Here is a 14,063-nt window from a genome sequence, read left to right as displayed (position 1 = left end):
GGAATATATATCAAACATTCTAATACAACCAGACTAGTGTGCTTATCTTAAGATACCACACTAACACCCACTCATGTATTCTGGATAAAAAGGATACTGTGGATCCTAATGAGGTATTACACTGACAAATACCTCCAACACACTGCAAGCAGGGCAGTGCTCACACCATGTCTGGCTTACAAACATCATCAACAGTACCACTACAAGACACATATAAACAATCATGACAACAGCATAGTAACCACGCTCACACTACTAATGATCCAACTCATGCAATCAAAACAATGAGAGTTTATTGAGTAAATACTAATGACAGTACAAAGCTATGGAATTTGCTACAAAATACCAAAGAGATTAGCAGAGATGCATAGGGAAGACTTTGCAGTGTCCCAAAAAGAGATAACATTCAAGGCCTGCCACACTACTAGTAGCAGTGTGGTTAAAAAGCCTCACGTTCCTACTGTCCACGGGAAGCAATGTTGTCAAAATAGGAGGGGGCATTCAATCTGTAATTTTGCAGACATGCATACTTTTTTGATATACAGTCATTTATTCATTCCCAGAATGCAGTGCAGGATGGAGGATAAGAAAGTACTGCGTAAAACAGCTACCGTTTTTTAAATTGCAAAAAATCTGTTATATATAATTTAATGTATTTTTCGTCTCCAGGTAAAAATACATTTTAGGTGAGTTGACTTAGTCAAGAAAGTCATAGAGCCCGGTTCACAAAGGTAAACTTCGACGTTTGGTCTGAACTTAGACTAAACGTCTAAGTTTACGACTTTTGCAGTTCACAAAGGGCATTTACGACTCGAGTATTAGCTATATGTCCGTTCTGGGTTGGAGAACCACACATAAAGATAGTACTCGTTAAAGCCCTTTGTTAATTCCCAAAGTCGTAAAGTTAAGGCGTTTGGTCTAAGTTTAGACCAAACGTCTAAGTTTACTTTTGTGAATCGGGCCCATATGGAATGTGGTCATTGATGGAAGTGTGATGTAAGATGCCACCAGGGTGATCAATGACAATGCTATTTCGTAGGTCATCTTTGAGGTTACAAAAAAAACAAATAACTGCTTTAAAGTTGTGTAGTGTTGCTCCTTATTCGCCCATTTTTCATCACTTTTAGGAGTTTCATAGATAACTAATATCACGTTAATATGATTTTTTCCTCAGGAAAGCCTGCACAGCCTCAGTGAGACGTCACCAGATGGTTCATTATCACCACAACGGTCTTAATGGAAACAACAACTCTGCCTCAGAATGGGCAAAACATGGCAGGCATCTGACGAACTTACTCCTCAACTTCAGTCCTAGCAATGTGGGTTCAAAAGCCATGTTCAGGTCATGGGAGCCTCGCCTTTGGCAATGCCCATGTAACATTTAGAGGAACATATGTTGATGTCAATAAAGTTGATTTGATAAGGAGCACTGGTCCGCAGCATAATGTCAGCCTTTTCAAATGCGATTACACTCTCCTTCTTTGGGTCTACTTCATTATTTCATGAATGACCTTGGTTGCCCGTTCAGAAAAGCCTGTGCTTTTCGGCTACGTGTGTCAGTGCATCCTGCAGCTGAGTCGCGAGATACTGTCTTCTTGACTAAGAAAGTCCTGCGGAATCCTACATCATTCTAAGCAATGAAAAAAGAAAGCCTTTGACTTCTGGAGGCCCATATATTTTATTTAAAAGTAGACTTTTTCGCTACTCTCTACCTAGTTATATCTGTCCTGACTCCTGCCCGCGCTGCCCCTATTATCCCAAGAAGTAAAGTAAAAAAAGTAAAGTCCACATTTGTAAAGTGCACAATCACCCGTAAGGGTCTCTAGGCGCTGGGGGCCGTCGGGAAGATTAAGCGAGCTATTGCCCAGAGTCACATGGTGCTGGGCTAACCTGCCGCCGGAGCCGGGGATCGAACCGTGGTCCCCAGATTCCAGCGTCAGTCGCCCTGGCCGCGGCGCCACACCTCTTCCTCAAGAAGTGCTCCCACCCCTAGCGTCACAAGCAGTGCCCCGCCCTTATTATCCTAAGAAGTGCTCCCACCCCTAGCGTTACAAGAAGTGCCCCCACCCTTATTATCCCAAGCAGCGCTCTCACCACTAGTGTCACAAGCAGTGCCCCCACCCCTATTATGCCAAGCAGTACTCCCCGCCCCTATTATGCCAAGCAGTGCTCCCACCCCTATTGTCACCAGCAGTGCTCTCACCCTTATTATCCCAAGCAGGGCTCCCACCCCTAGCGTCACAAGCAGTGCCCCCACCCTTATTATCCCAAGCAGGGCTCTCACCCCTAGTGTCACAAGAAGTGCCCCCACCCTTATTATCCCAAGCAGTGCTCTCACCACTAGTGTCACCAGCAGTGCTCTCACCCTTGTTATCCCAAGCAGTGCTCCCACCTCTATTGTCACAAGCATTGCCCCCGCCCCTATTATCCCAAGCAGTGCTCTCACCCCTAGTGTCACAAGCAGTACCCCCCACCCTTATTATCCCAAGCAGGGCTCCCACCTCTATTGTCCCAAGCAGTGCTCCCACCCCTATTATGACAAGCAGTGCGCCCACCTTTTGTATCCCAAGCAGTCCACTCACCCCTATTATCCTCAGCAGTGCTCCCACCCCTATTATGCCAAACAGTACTCCCAGCCCTAGTGTCACAAGCAGTGCTCCCACCCTTATTATCCCAAGCAGTGCTCCCACCCCTATAATGCCAAGCAGTGCTCCTTACCCCTATTGTCCCAAGCAGTGCTCCCACCCCAATTGTCCCAAGCAGTGCTCCCACCTCTATTATCCCCAGGAGTGCTCCCACCCCTATTGTCCCAAGCAGTCCACTCACCCCTATTATCCTCTGCAGTGCTCCCACCCCTATTGTCCCAAGCAGTGATTCCACCCCTATTATCCCCATCAGTGCTCCCACCCCTATTGTCCCCAGCAGTGCTCCCACCTGTGGGTTGACGTCCAGAATGCACATCTTGCCGGATTCCACCACTTCATGGATGGAGTCGATCTTTGTCCCATAGAGGTTGCCCTCATACTCCCCATGCTCCAAGTACTTTCCTGCCTTGATGTCAGTCTCCATCTCATGGCGTGACACAAAGGAATACACCTGCCCATCCTTCTCATCGTCTTTGGGCTTTCGGGATGTGTCTGTGGGGATAAAGATAGAGGAAATGGACAGTTAACATTTCACTGTATAGAGGAGGCCTTTTACAGACTGGATAAAGGCTGCTGTTACCAACTTGTCCCCCATATTAAGCAAAATAAAGCTCAGGGTTTATGAATTTTGTAAAAAGCCTTGGGTATTTAGGGGCTAATTACGATGTCAGCACTGTGGCGGTCTCGGGACTGACCGCCCTCCGGTTGGCGGTTCTGACTGCCTGATTACGATATGACCGAACACTGTTTGGTCACATATTTCCATTTCTCACACAGTGCTGGGATTTACAGGAGGACACCCTGGGTACCCCCTCAGCAACCAACTGTAAACTGCAGAGGCAAGGGGGCCCTGGTAGGAGCCCCCAAAGTCGATGTCCGACAGCCTTTCCGTGTCGGAAAGACCGGCAAAGAAAGGCTGTCAGAAAAAGCCCCTGACATCCCCATGGCAGAAACGCCATCCATAGGGGATTACGGTGCAGGTCCGACCGGCCGGAAGACTCATAGAGCCAGTCGGAACCGCGTTGGAATGACTGGCCGGTTTATGCTCCGACATTGTAATTTAGCAGTCGGATCGCAAATCAACTGTGTTGATCGGAAAGCTTCCGCCTAGCGGTCGGAGGCTTCCCGACCGACATCGTAATAATCCCAGTTGGACTTGGCCCTTTTTGCAGGTTCACCCCTAAACTTTTTGGATTCCTCCCAGCCTTTTTCTCTGTGTAATGGTAGTGGTTTTAGGCCTCTGGGCACTTTAGCACTGTGGTCCAGTGTAAAGTGCGTGCACTCTGTGGTACATTTAGTGAGAGGGGCCTGCCCTCCCGTAGGTATGCATGAGGTATTCCCTGCTCAGTGTGTGTCAGTGGTAATTCCTGTTATGAGAGAAGCAGTATGGTCAAGTCTGGCATGTATGAAAATATGAGAATAAATGCTGTGCAATGGTGTGCGTTGATTTATTATGACTATGTGAGAAATGGCACTTTTAGATGTTGGCATTTCTGTGTGCTATGTGTCTGCCTGCCTGATGTGAATTGCATGTCTGGTTTTGGAGGGACAGGGCAAGCTGAGCCAAACGTGGGTTGAATAGAGATATCTGCAGTTGCAGTATGGGGAGGGGTGACCCTTTGATCTGAGTAGGGGTGTGCCTGGCAAGGTGAATGATGGCTCCACCTCCCACAGTGCGTCTGATGGCAGACCCCCTCTTCCTCAAAGGCAGAATGCAGCCTTGTAAACACAGTGCTCCAGGACCACACCAAACTGGTTCTGGCTGTCTTCAGTGACTTGTGACTTTTGAGAACAAAGACTTTTGGTGGTATTAAGTTAAAGTTAAGTTAAGTTAAGTTAGAATTTGTATAGCGCACTGCTCACCCAGAGGGTCTCAAGGCGCTTGAGGGAGGGGGGGAGCTTTACTTATCAAATATCCAAGTTTTTAGTTGTTTCCTGAAGGAGAGGTGGTTCTGAGTGATGCGGAGGTGGGTGGGGAGGGAATTCCAGGTCTTGGCCGCCAAGTAGAAGAAGGATCTTCCTCCCATGGTGGATCTTTGGATGCGTGGAATTGCGGCGAGGGCTAGATTGGACGATCGAAGTTGGCGGGTGGGGGTGTAGAAGGACAGGTGCGTGTTGAGGTATTCGGGTCCTAGGTCGTAGAGGGCTTTGTGTGCGTGGGTGAGGAGGCGGAAAGTTATTCTCTTGTTGACGGGGAGCCAGTGGAGGTCTCTCAGGTGACCGGAAATGTGAGATTGGCGGGGTATGTCTAGGATGAGTCTGGCTGAGGTGTTTTGGATGCGTTGGAGTTTTTTCTGGAGTTTGGCTGTGGTTCCGGCGTAAAGGGTGTTTCCGTAGTCTAGTCGGCTTGTGACCAGTGCATGGGTGACCGTCTTTCTTGTTTCGGTGGGGATCCAACGGAAGATTTTTTTGAGCATACGTAGTATGTTGAAGCATGATGAAGAGACGGCGTTGACTTGTCTGGTCATTGAGAGGGAGGAGTCTAGGATGAAGCCCAGGTTACGTGCGTGGTCTGTTGGTATTGGTGCGATTCCCAGGGCCGGTGGCCACCATGAGTCGTCCCAGGCGGAGAGGGGATGATCCTAAGATGAGGACTTCCGTTTTGTCTGAGTTAAGTTTTAGACGGCTGTTCTTCATCCACTCGGCTACTTCTTTCATCCCTTCGTGTAGATTGGTTTTGGCGGTGTTTGGGTCTTTGGTGAGGGATAGGATCAGCTGAGTGTCGTCTGCGTAGGAGATAATGTTGAGGTTGTGTTGGCGCGCAATGGATGCGAGGGGACTCATGTATACGTTGAAGAGGGTGGGACTGAGTGAGGATCCTTGGGGTACGCCGCAGATGACATCGGTGGCCTCTGATCTAAAAGGGGGGAAGCGGACTCTCTGGGTTCTTCCGGCGAGGAACGAGATTATCCAGTCTAGTGCTTTTCCTTGTATTCCGACGTTGCTGAGGCGTTGTATGAGGGCGTTATGACAGACTGTGTCGAAGGCTGCGGAGAGGTCAATTAGGATGAGGGCAGCTGTTTCTCCGTTGTCCAGTAGAGTTCGAATATCGTCTGTTGCTGCGATGAGGGCGATCTCGGTGCTGTGTTTGGCTCGGAAGCCGGACTGTGAAGGGTCGAGGGATTTGTTGGATTCGAGGAAGGCGGCTAGTTGACTGTTAACGGCTTTCTCGATGACTTTGGCAGGGAAAGGGAGGAGTGAAATGGGGCGGTAGTTCTTAAGTTCAGTGGGGTCCGCTGTAGGTTTCTTCAAGAGGGCGCTGAGTTCGCCGTGTTTCCATCTTTCCTGGAATGTGGCGGAGTTGAAGGAGCAGTTGATGATGTCTCGGAGATGGGGTGCGATAATGGAGTCTGCTTTGTTGAAAATGTGGTGGGGACACGGGTCGGTTAGTGATCCTGAGTGGATGGTGTTCATCAGGCGGATGGTGCCTTCAGTGGTGATTGGGTTCCAGGCGTAGAGGTTGTTGGAGGTGGGTTTTATTTCGGAGGTAGGTGGGGTGGGCTGGTCTCCAAAGCTGTTATGTATGTCGGCGATTTTGTTGTGGAAGAACGAGGCTAGGGAGTCGCAGAGGTCTTGGGATGGAGTCATGTCGTTGTTGCCAGCTGTGGGGTTGGTAAACTATTTGACGATGTTGAATAGTTCTTTGCTGTAGTGGGCGTTGTTGTCGAGGCGATCCTTGAATGCTGATTTCTTGGTGGATCAGATCAGTTGGTGGTGTTTGCGGATGGCGTTCTTGAAGGTGGTCATGTTGTCAGTGGTTGGGTTTTTTCGCCAGGCTTTCTCGAGGGTGCGACAGGTCTTCTTTGATTTCTTAAGGGCATCATTAAACCAGGGGGCTTTTCTGCTGCCTTGTTTGATTTGATGGTTTTTCAGGGGTGCTAATTCGTTAGCGCTGTGGGTAATCCATTGTGTGAGGTTGGTGGCTGCTCGGTTTGGGTTTGATGGTTTTGAAGGAGGGTTTTGGTGAAGCGATGTGAAGAGCTGTTCAGTGGTAATTTTACTCCAGTTTCTCCGGGGAATAGGTTGAGGGTGGTTGTGGGTCGTGGTCTTTTTGTAGTTGAACAGAACGCAGCTGTGGTCCATCCAATGGAGGGTTGAGGTGTGATTAAAGGAGATGTGCTTGCTGGAGGTGAAGATTGGGTCGAGCGTGTGCCCGGCAAGGTGGGTAGGGGTGTCGACAAGTTGTTTGAGTCCGAGATTGGCGAGGTTGTCCAAAAGGGTGGTGGTGTTGCTGTCGTTGTTCTTTTCCAGGTGGAAGTTGAGGTCTCCCAGTAAGATGTAGTCCTCGGAGGGGAGGGCGTGAGGGCTAATGAAGTCAGTGATGTCTTCGCTGAATTGTGTGTGGGGTCCGGGTGGTCTATAGATGAGGGTGCCTCTGAGTGTGGTCTTAGGGTCTGTGTGAATCTGGAAGTGAAGGTGTTCGGCGGTTGTGAGGTTGTCATCGGAGCTGGTCGTGATGCGGATGGTGTTCTTGTGAACGATGGTGATGCCTCCTCCCGTTTGGTTGATGCGGTCCTTTCGGACGATCTTGTAACCGTCCGGGATGGCTATGGCGATGTCGGGCGCTGAAGAGGCGTTCGTCCAGGTTTCTGTGAGAAAGGCGACGTCCGGCGATGTGGTGACTAGTAGGTTCCAAAGTTCAATGGCGTGTCTGTGGACCGAGCGGGTGTTGAGCAGGATGCACTTCAGGTGGTTAGTGTCGGAGCACTGTTTGGAGTCTTTGGATTTGGTGTGGGACCTGATGTAGTCGAACTTGCAGGAGTGGCAGGTGAAGGGTCCATGAGTGTGTCCTGGGGCGGCTTGGTAACAATTTGGGAGTCGGCCGGGGTTAAGTGCTGAGAGAGTTGCGGCGTCGTACGTTATGCGGGAGGAGAGGGTTATGCGGGGGCCAGGCGCTGGGCGCGGTCCAGGCGCGGACGGGCGTAGACGGGCTTACCTTTGGCGCACCTTCGGCGCGTATAGGGCGCATCCGCTGCGCGTGAACGCTGCGCGCAGATGCATCTGTCATAAGAGGATGGTGGAGGGGGGCGGAGCGAGGGAGGAGCAGCTGGGAGGCGGGAGCGGGGTGGAGAGCCGGGCTGGGAAGCACAATAACAAACAACAAAATGGCAGCACGCCAAAAAGCGAAGCAGGACGAGTTTGGGGCACAGCCTCAACAAACGCGAACAAATGGGCAAGCAGTACTGGCACAATCAGGCACCAACAACGCAAGCTGGCAAGTGAGCAACACACAATGCAAAATAAATTAAATAACAATCTACTAGTACAGCGCCACGAAAACTCTACAGTCAGGCACAAATAGTTGGGCAGTCTGGCAGTATAGCGCTACGATAGTAGTTTAAGCAGGCACAAAAAGTTCAGCGGTCTGGCAATGAAGCGCGAGGATACCAGAGATAGGAGCAGGGAGCAGCGTGGGGAGCGACCGCTTCTGAAGAACTCAGGACAGTCATGGTATAAGTAAAGGGGCTGTAACCCCATGTTTTTGTTCAGTTCTTGGGCCAGAATCCAGCCGGTGCGTGTTGCTGCTGGGGCCCAGAGGAGGCTGCCATGAAGGCTTGCCTCCCTGGGCCCTGCATTGCCACTTCCTCTCCAAAGACTTTTTATGACCTTTCACTTTGCGTGTGTTACTTCTGGATGTCAAGACAAACCTCTGTCCGTGTAACTAGAGGGAAATGACTCTGAAACTTTCATCCTTCTTGCTGAATCAAACATGCATCCTTCTTGCTGCTTGCCTGATTTGAGCTTGCCTCCTGCCGAAGTCTCAGGGACATTAGCCAACTTTATCCATCAGCTGTCCGGATTACTATTTGAGAGGGATTCTACTTGCAGGTGAGGCCTCTGTTGAGAATTCCAGAGCCCCTGGTTAAACTATGGGGAACGTGGGATGAAAGTCATCACATCGCTATTGTAAGCCGCCGCAGCTGAGGAGTTCTTGCTGCTGTGATCCCGCATTTGCCTGTGTTACCAAAGTCATCGACTTCGCTATTGTGGGCCACTGCAGCTGAGAAACTGTTGCCGCCGAGAGCCTGCATTTGCCTGTGTCACCAAAGTCATCGTTATCGCTATTGCGGACCGCTGCAGCTGAGGAGCTGTGCCGCCGAGTGCCGCATTTGCCGTCCTACGAGAATCATCGTTATTGTGGGCCGCTGCAGCTGAGGAGCTGGCCCGCTGTGTGCCCGCATTTGCCGTCCTACGAGAATCATCGCTATTGTGGGCTGCTGCAGCTGAGGAGCTGTGACGCTGAGTGCCCGCATTTGCCGTCCTACGAGAATCATCGCTATTGTGGGCCACTGCAGCTGAGGAGCTGTTGCCGCTGACTGCCCGCATTTGCTGTCCTACGAGAATCATCGCTATTGTGGGCCGCTGCAGCTGAGGAGCTGTGCCGCTGTGTGCCCGCATTTGCCGTCCTACGAGAATCATCGCTATTGTGGGCCGCTGCAGCTGAGGAGCTGTGCCGCTGAATGCCCACACTAGTCCCCACTTCGAGGATCTTGTTACCACCAGCGTGTGCCGCAGGCTGCCTGCCTTTAAGCCCAGTCCTAGGATTATCGTGAGTGCACGCCACGGACCGCTACAGCTGGGAGCTGTGGCCGCTGCGAGTCCGCCTGTTACCACTCGGCTTCCTTGTGAGGCTGCGTGCCATGCCCCTTTAAATCTCAGGTACATTGTGCATCACCGGGTCACGTGGACCCCGTCCTCGAACTAAGTTTGTTCCACATGCTTTTTGAGTGCCTTTATTGCTGTTGAAGTGAATCTGTAATTATGTGCATTGTGGCCCCTTGAGTGCTTTTAGCCTTGTGTTCAGTCTATATAAAGATAAGGCATTTTAGCCTCTGTGAGAAGGCCAGTTGGCCAGGGGGATTGTTAGGTTTATAGGGCGCCAGGCCCTAATGTGATTTATGTGGTGCTAGGAAATGTGATGCATGTATTATGATTTACACACCCTGATTTATGCCTCTAATGTGGTTTTATGGTTATGAGGTTGTGCAAACTGTGTTTATGTTTGAGTTATTTCCTACTATGAATTATACCCCTAATGGTAGTTATGCTGGTGAGGTTGGCGCAGAATGTATTTCACGCCTAAATGTGATACTGTACATAATATGGTTTGTGTTAAAGGATGATGTGGAGTACAGTGCTTGCCAGTAATTACTGGTTGTGTTCTATGTTTATTATATGTTCTACATTTACTATCTTTACTAAGTGATGGTTCTGACAGTGGTCCAAGTGGCCCTGTCATTGGTATATAATTCCCTGTAAATATTGCCCAGTGCCAGGTGGCACAGTGTATATTCTGTGATTACTATTCTAATGTGTTTTTCTTAATACAAAGGCTATTTTTGATATAACCTTGTGTGGAGTCCCTTTTGTGGTGTGCCTGGTATGTTGTTGCTGTGTGTGTGTTGCGCAAATGCTTTACACATTGCCTCTGGGATAAGCCTGACTGCTCGTGCCAAGCTACCAAGGGGGTGAGCAGGTGTTATCTTTGGCGTTTCACTCCCTTGCCCTGACTGGAGTGGTGGTTTCTGCCTGGCTTTGGCGCAAGCCTCAGCCAACCAGAAAACCCATTTCTAACAAGTCCCTTAGTGTTTTGTAGCCTGGGCCTACAAACAGCAGTGTGGAGGGGAAATCACTTTAACCAAAGCGGTGACCAGGCCTAGATTGGATTCTAAAAGCAGCCCTGGAAAAGTCTGGCAGACCAGCTGGGGAGGGGGAGTGAGCCAAAGGTGAAAAGTAAAGGAGCCACAGGGGAAAGCAGGAATTCACTAGGGAAAATGGGCCACAGAGAAATAAGGGGTTGACAGGGAAATAAAGGATTTAAAGGTTTAGATTAAATGGAAAAAGGGGTAAACTGGAGAAACAAAGCAGTTTAAAATTGCCAATTAGGGGAACAAAAGGGGAAAATGAGGGAGCGGCATAGAGAAAAAGAGGGAATCACTTGAGAATAAAGTGAAGTCACATAAGACAAACTTAGAAAATTGAAATGAGATTGAGGAGACGGAAATGTAGAAAAAAACAGAGTTTAAGAATGTGGTGAAAGGGACCAGAAACAAAATGGCCTCTCTGTTGGATACTGACATGGAATGGTTGTTCCGTAGCGGCTGGGATCGGACAGGATCAGTTTGTTTTTCAGGCTCCGGCGACCAACTCCTTGTGCTCCAATCAGAATGAGAGTCTTCCTGCGGAAGGGTGGCATGCGGGCCACCTCCTCATAAATCAGAAGCTCGTGCCTATCGAATTCTATAAGGAGAGAAGAAAAAACATTGTAATATTTAGAGGATGATGTAGGGGAGTAGATCTCATACCCCACAAAAGAAAGACCGCTATCCCCAAGAAAAGACATGAACTTGCACCCAATACAACTCCTTTGTTGCTAGAAGCCATCATTACTCCCAGAACAACACATCGCCCACTCACAGAAAGGCTGTCACACTTTAAAGATATACGAATCTCCCTTCCCAGAGGAGAAAAAGTATGAGTTACTCACTGTAGTGACTTCAGTACTCCTACTCAAACACCAACTTCTCTTGCATACATGGCATTCACCACTAGCCACACAAGAAGCTTTAGCACAAGGCGTGCACAGTTTTGACCCACACGTAGGTAGGCCAACATGCTTAACATCAAGTGCGGCCTGCCTGTAAAATTCATTTTTATTCTCTCCATCTAGCACCGATAAACTACACAGGTAGAGATTGGTGAGAAAGACACAGTGGTCCCTAGGTGAAGGGGACCCTCTGATCAATGCGAATCAGAATTCTTTGTACAGTGGGTTAGGGCAAAAACAGGTAAAAGGGAGTATGTCTGGGTGCACACATACGTTCATATAACCAGAGTAGAAAAATAGGGCAAACTGACTACTGACACCTCCCGTTCCCCTTTCCCTCGCAAACCAATTATTAATGATGGACCAAAATCTCTTCATTTAATGGGAACCCTATAACTTGTAGCTGTATTTTTCCCACGTGGAGCAGTGCCACTGATATCTCATTAATGGGAGGGATCAGGGTGAATATCTCTACCTCCAAAAAGGACAAGTAAGGCAGTACGTCGCGTTGCATATGCCTTTGCCCCACTCTCCTAATCCTAAACATTATCCACAAGTTTCAGAACAACTCCCCATGCAAAAGTGTCCTGCTTGCTTCCATGTATCAGCAAACCCATGTGTCCAAGCTCTGCCAGCCTCGGTACACATGACGGAGGACGAAAAGTTGGCTAATTGGAAGATCTAACGTGGGGTGGGATAGTGAGTAGAATGAAGAATGAGGGATTAGAATGGGCGCAGTTGCTGAAGGTTGAGCGAGGGAAGTGCCTTTACTGTGTTGAGGCACTGTGAATCTTCTGTTGTGAATCCATAATAAACATGTTGCTGAACTTACCTACTCTTGGATTGCTTTCTCTTCAATGCAAGCTTCTCTTCTATTTAATGCCAAGAATCTTAGCTCCTATACTCTCCATTTCAGCATCGGCACGCATGTCACTTGTATTGCTGAGACTGATCACTGTGTCGGTATCTGCACCAGAGACTTAAGAACTCCTGGTTCCAGGGCCTGGAGTTTCTTCAGGTTGTTAGGTACAGGGGCGGAAAGTGCAGTGAAAGGGACTGCAGTTGAATCAAGGCCATACTGGAATCAGAAGCTGGCCACTTTTGAGGATGAACAAAGGCCAGATCCAGGAGATAAAAAAATGCACATGCCGCCTGTACATTCACCCAATATCCTCCTTCTGCTAAGGCGTTTGGTGCTCAAGCACATGTCGGGATGGTGGTGGTGGAGTCGGAGAAGATGTCACCAGACACACCAATGAGACAACAGACTACACAACGTGTTCACACCACTGTGGTCCATGCACCCAGCGATAAGGTTCTCAAATCCAGCGTAATCATGGTTAAGTATGTTCTGTGAGCTAAGGTGTCTGCTCAAAAGTGTTTCTGAAGTCAAATTCAAAGGTCCTTTGGAGTTTACTTGCTTGTCATAGCCCATCCATAGGGGTCTGAAAAAGGTAGAGTGTCAAACTTTGATAGGGTCAAGATTTAGCAGTTCTTCAAATCACATCCACCAACAACTAAACTTCTCTGGCACAGACTAGACTTGCATGACACACTGTGACAGGGTCATTACAATCCAGATAAGTCATAACGTTCCCAGCCTTATCAGAGGCAGCTGGCATGCTTTCTTAGGAAGTAAAGGATCTTCGATTTGCAGATTTCTTAGGCCTCTATGGCCAAGCCTTAGGAGTGTGACTGTAGGCTCTAGATCTTCTATGAGGCCACGGAGGCATCAGAGCCCTCCAACTGGTTGGTCCGTAAACAGTGGGCATGGCTGGAGGAGAATTTTTATCAGTAACACTTTCAAACATTTTTGGATATGGGCACTCTTGTGGTGCTGAAAGCAGAGTGCTCGTAAGCCAATCCTGAGAATTGAGGGCAGGGGATATCCCACCTCTGAGGGAGAGACAAAATCGATTAGCAAGGGACGACATGAGCAGCTTCTACTGGTCTGGTGGCCTTTCCTCTTCCAATAGAGTAGCCACACTTTTTTATGTTACAGAGTGGACTACCAATTGACATTTCTGTTCTTGACATTGGATATACAGTTCAAATATAAACTTCCACTCAACTTACTTTAATTCATGGACAAGCAAATTCCCAGCAGTATATACTGTAGTTGTGCCTGGATATTCCACCCTGCCACATTTTCTCAGGCTTCACCTGTTTTCCATTGCTCTAGCGAATGATTGTGGTCCATTCTAATGGCGGGGATATATCACACATAGAGACAAAGGGCTAGGGTCAGAGGGCTATACAGGCCATAACCAATGTAAGAATATTTCCTTACCCATTGAGGAAAACTTATTGGAAAGAATGCCTCTAACTCCAGGAGAACTTACCAGCATTTTTGGTCGTCAGATACATCATTCTCTTCTTCTTTTTTCCACTGATGCTTCCGCACAGAGCCCCTGCAATAGGCAGAGCAAAGGCTTTGTTACTGTATTGAAGCAGATTTAAACATCAACTCCAAAACTAGTCCCAGCTCCCCACCAAGAAAGACATGGATATGAAAATATACTTTAACGTCCCACAAAAAGATTAACGTTCATTCATTTCCATTTATAAATAAGTAGACTCCCCTCTCATGTCAGCAGATTTTTGAAAATGTTATATTAGAGAGAAAAAGAACAAGCGGTCCCCGTGTTAATATTATTCGTGTCTTTATTACATTTTATTTTTTATGACTTCCTGGCAGCTGCAGTGTGCTGCTAGGCAACAGGCTCCATTATTTGTGCTTCGCACTCACATGTGTTGAATTTTTTAATGCCAATTTACTATCCTAACATTTTTCTTATGCTAATTTACTTATCTAACATAGTCACCTGTCTTTTCAGAACAGTAAATTTAAAAATTACTGCCTGCGTCAC

General features: G+C 48.3%; 1 protein-coding gene across 2 annotated transcripts in view; it reads right to left on the bottom strand.

Annotated features, from left to right (window-relative positions):
• Positions 1-14,063, bottom strand: part of MPP2 (MAGUK p55 scaffold protein 2) — a 436,959-nt gene that overhangs the window by 46,708 nt on the left and 376,188 nt on the right. For both annotated transcript variants that reach the window (XM_078645234.1, XM_078645233.1), the window contains 3 exons: positions 13,536-13,604; positions 10,725-10,886; positions 2,935-3,137 (listed from right to left, as the gene is read on the bottom strand). In XM_078645234.1, the coding sequence (XP_078501360.1) occupies positions 2,935-3,137; positions 10,725-10,886; positions 13,536-13,604 (434 nt within the window). The remainder of the gene's footprint in view (positions 1-2,934; positions 3,138-10,724; positions 10,887-13,535; positions 13,605-14,063) is intronic.

The sequence above is a fragment of the Lissotriton helveticus genome, chromosome 5_1 (assembly GCF_964261635.1).
Source record: "Lissotriton helveticus chromosome 5_1, aLisHel1.1, whole genome shotgun sequence".
Lineage (NCBI taxonomy): Eukaryota > Metazoa > Chordata > Amphibia > Caudata > Salamandridae > Lissotriton > Lissotriton helveticus.
The sequence above is the reverse complement of the archived record's forward strand: the minus strand, read 5'-3'. Positions and strand labels throughout refer to the sequence as shown.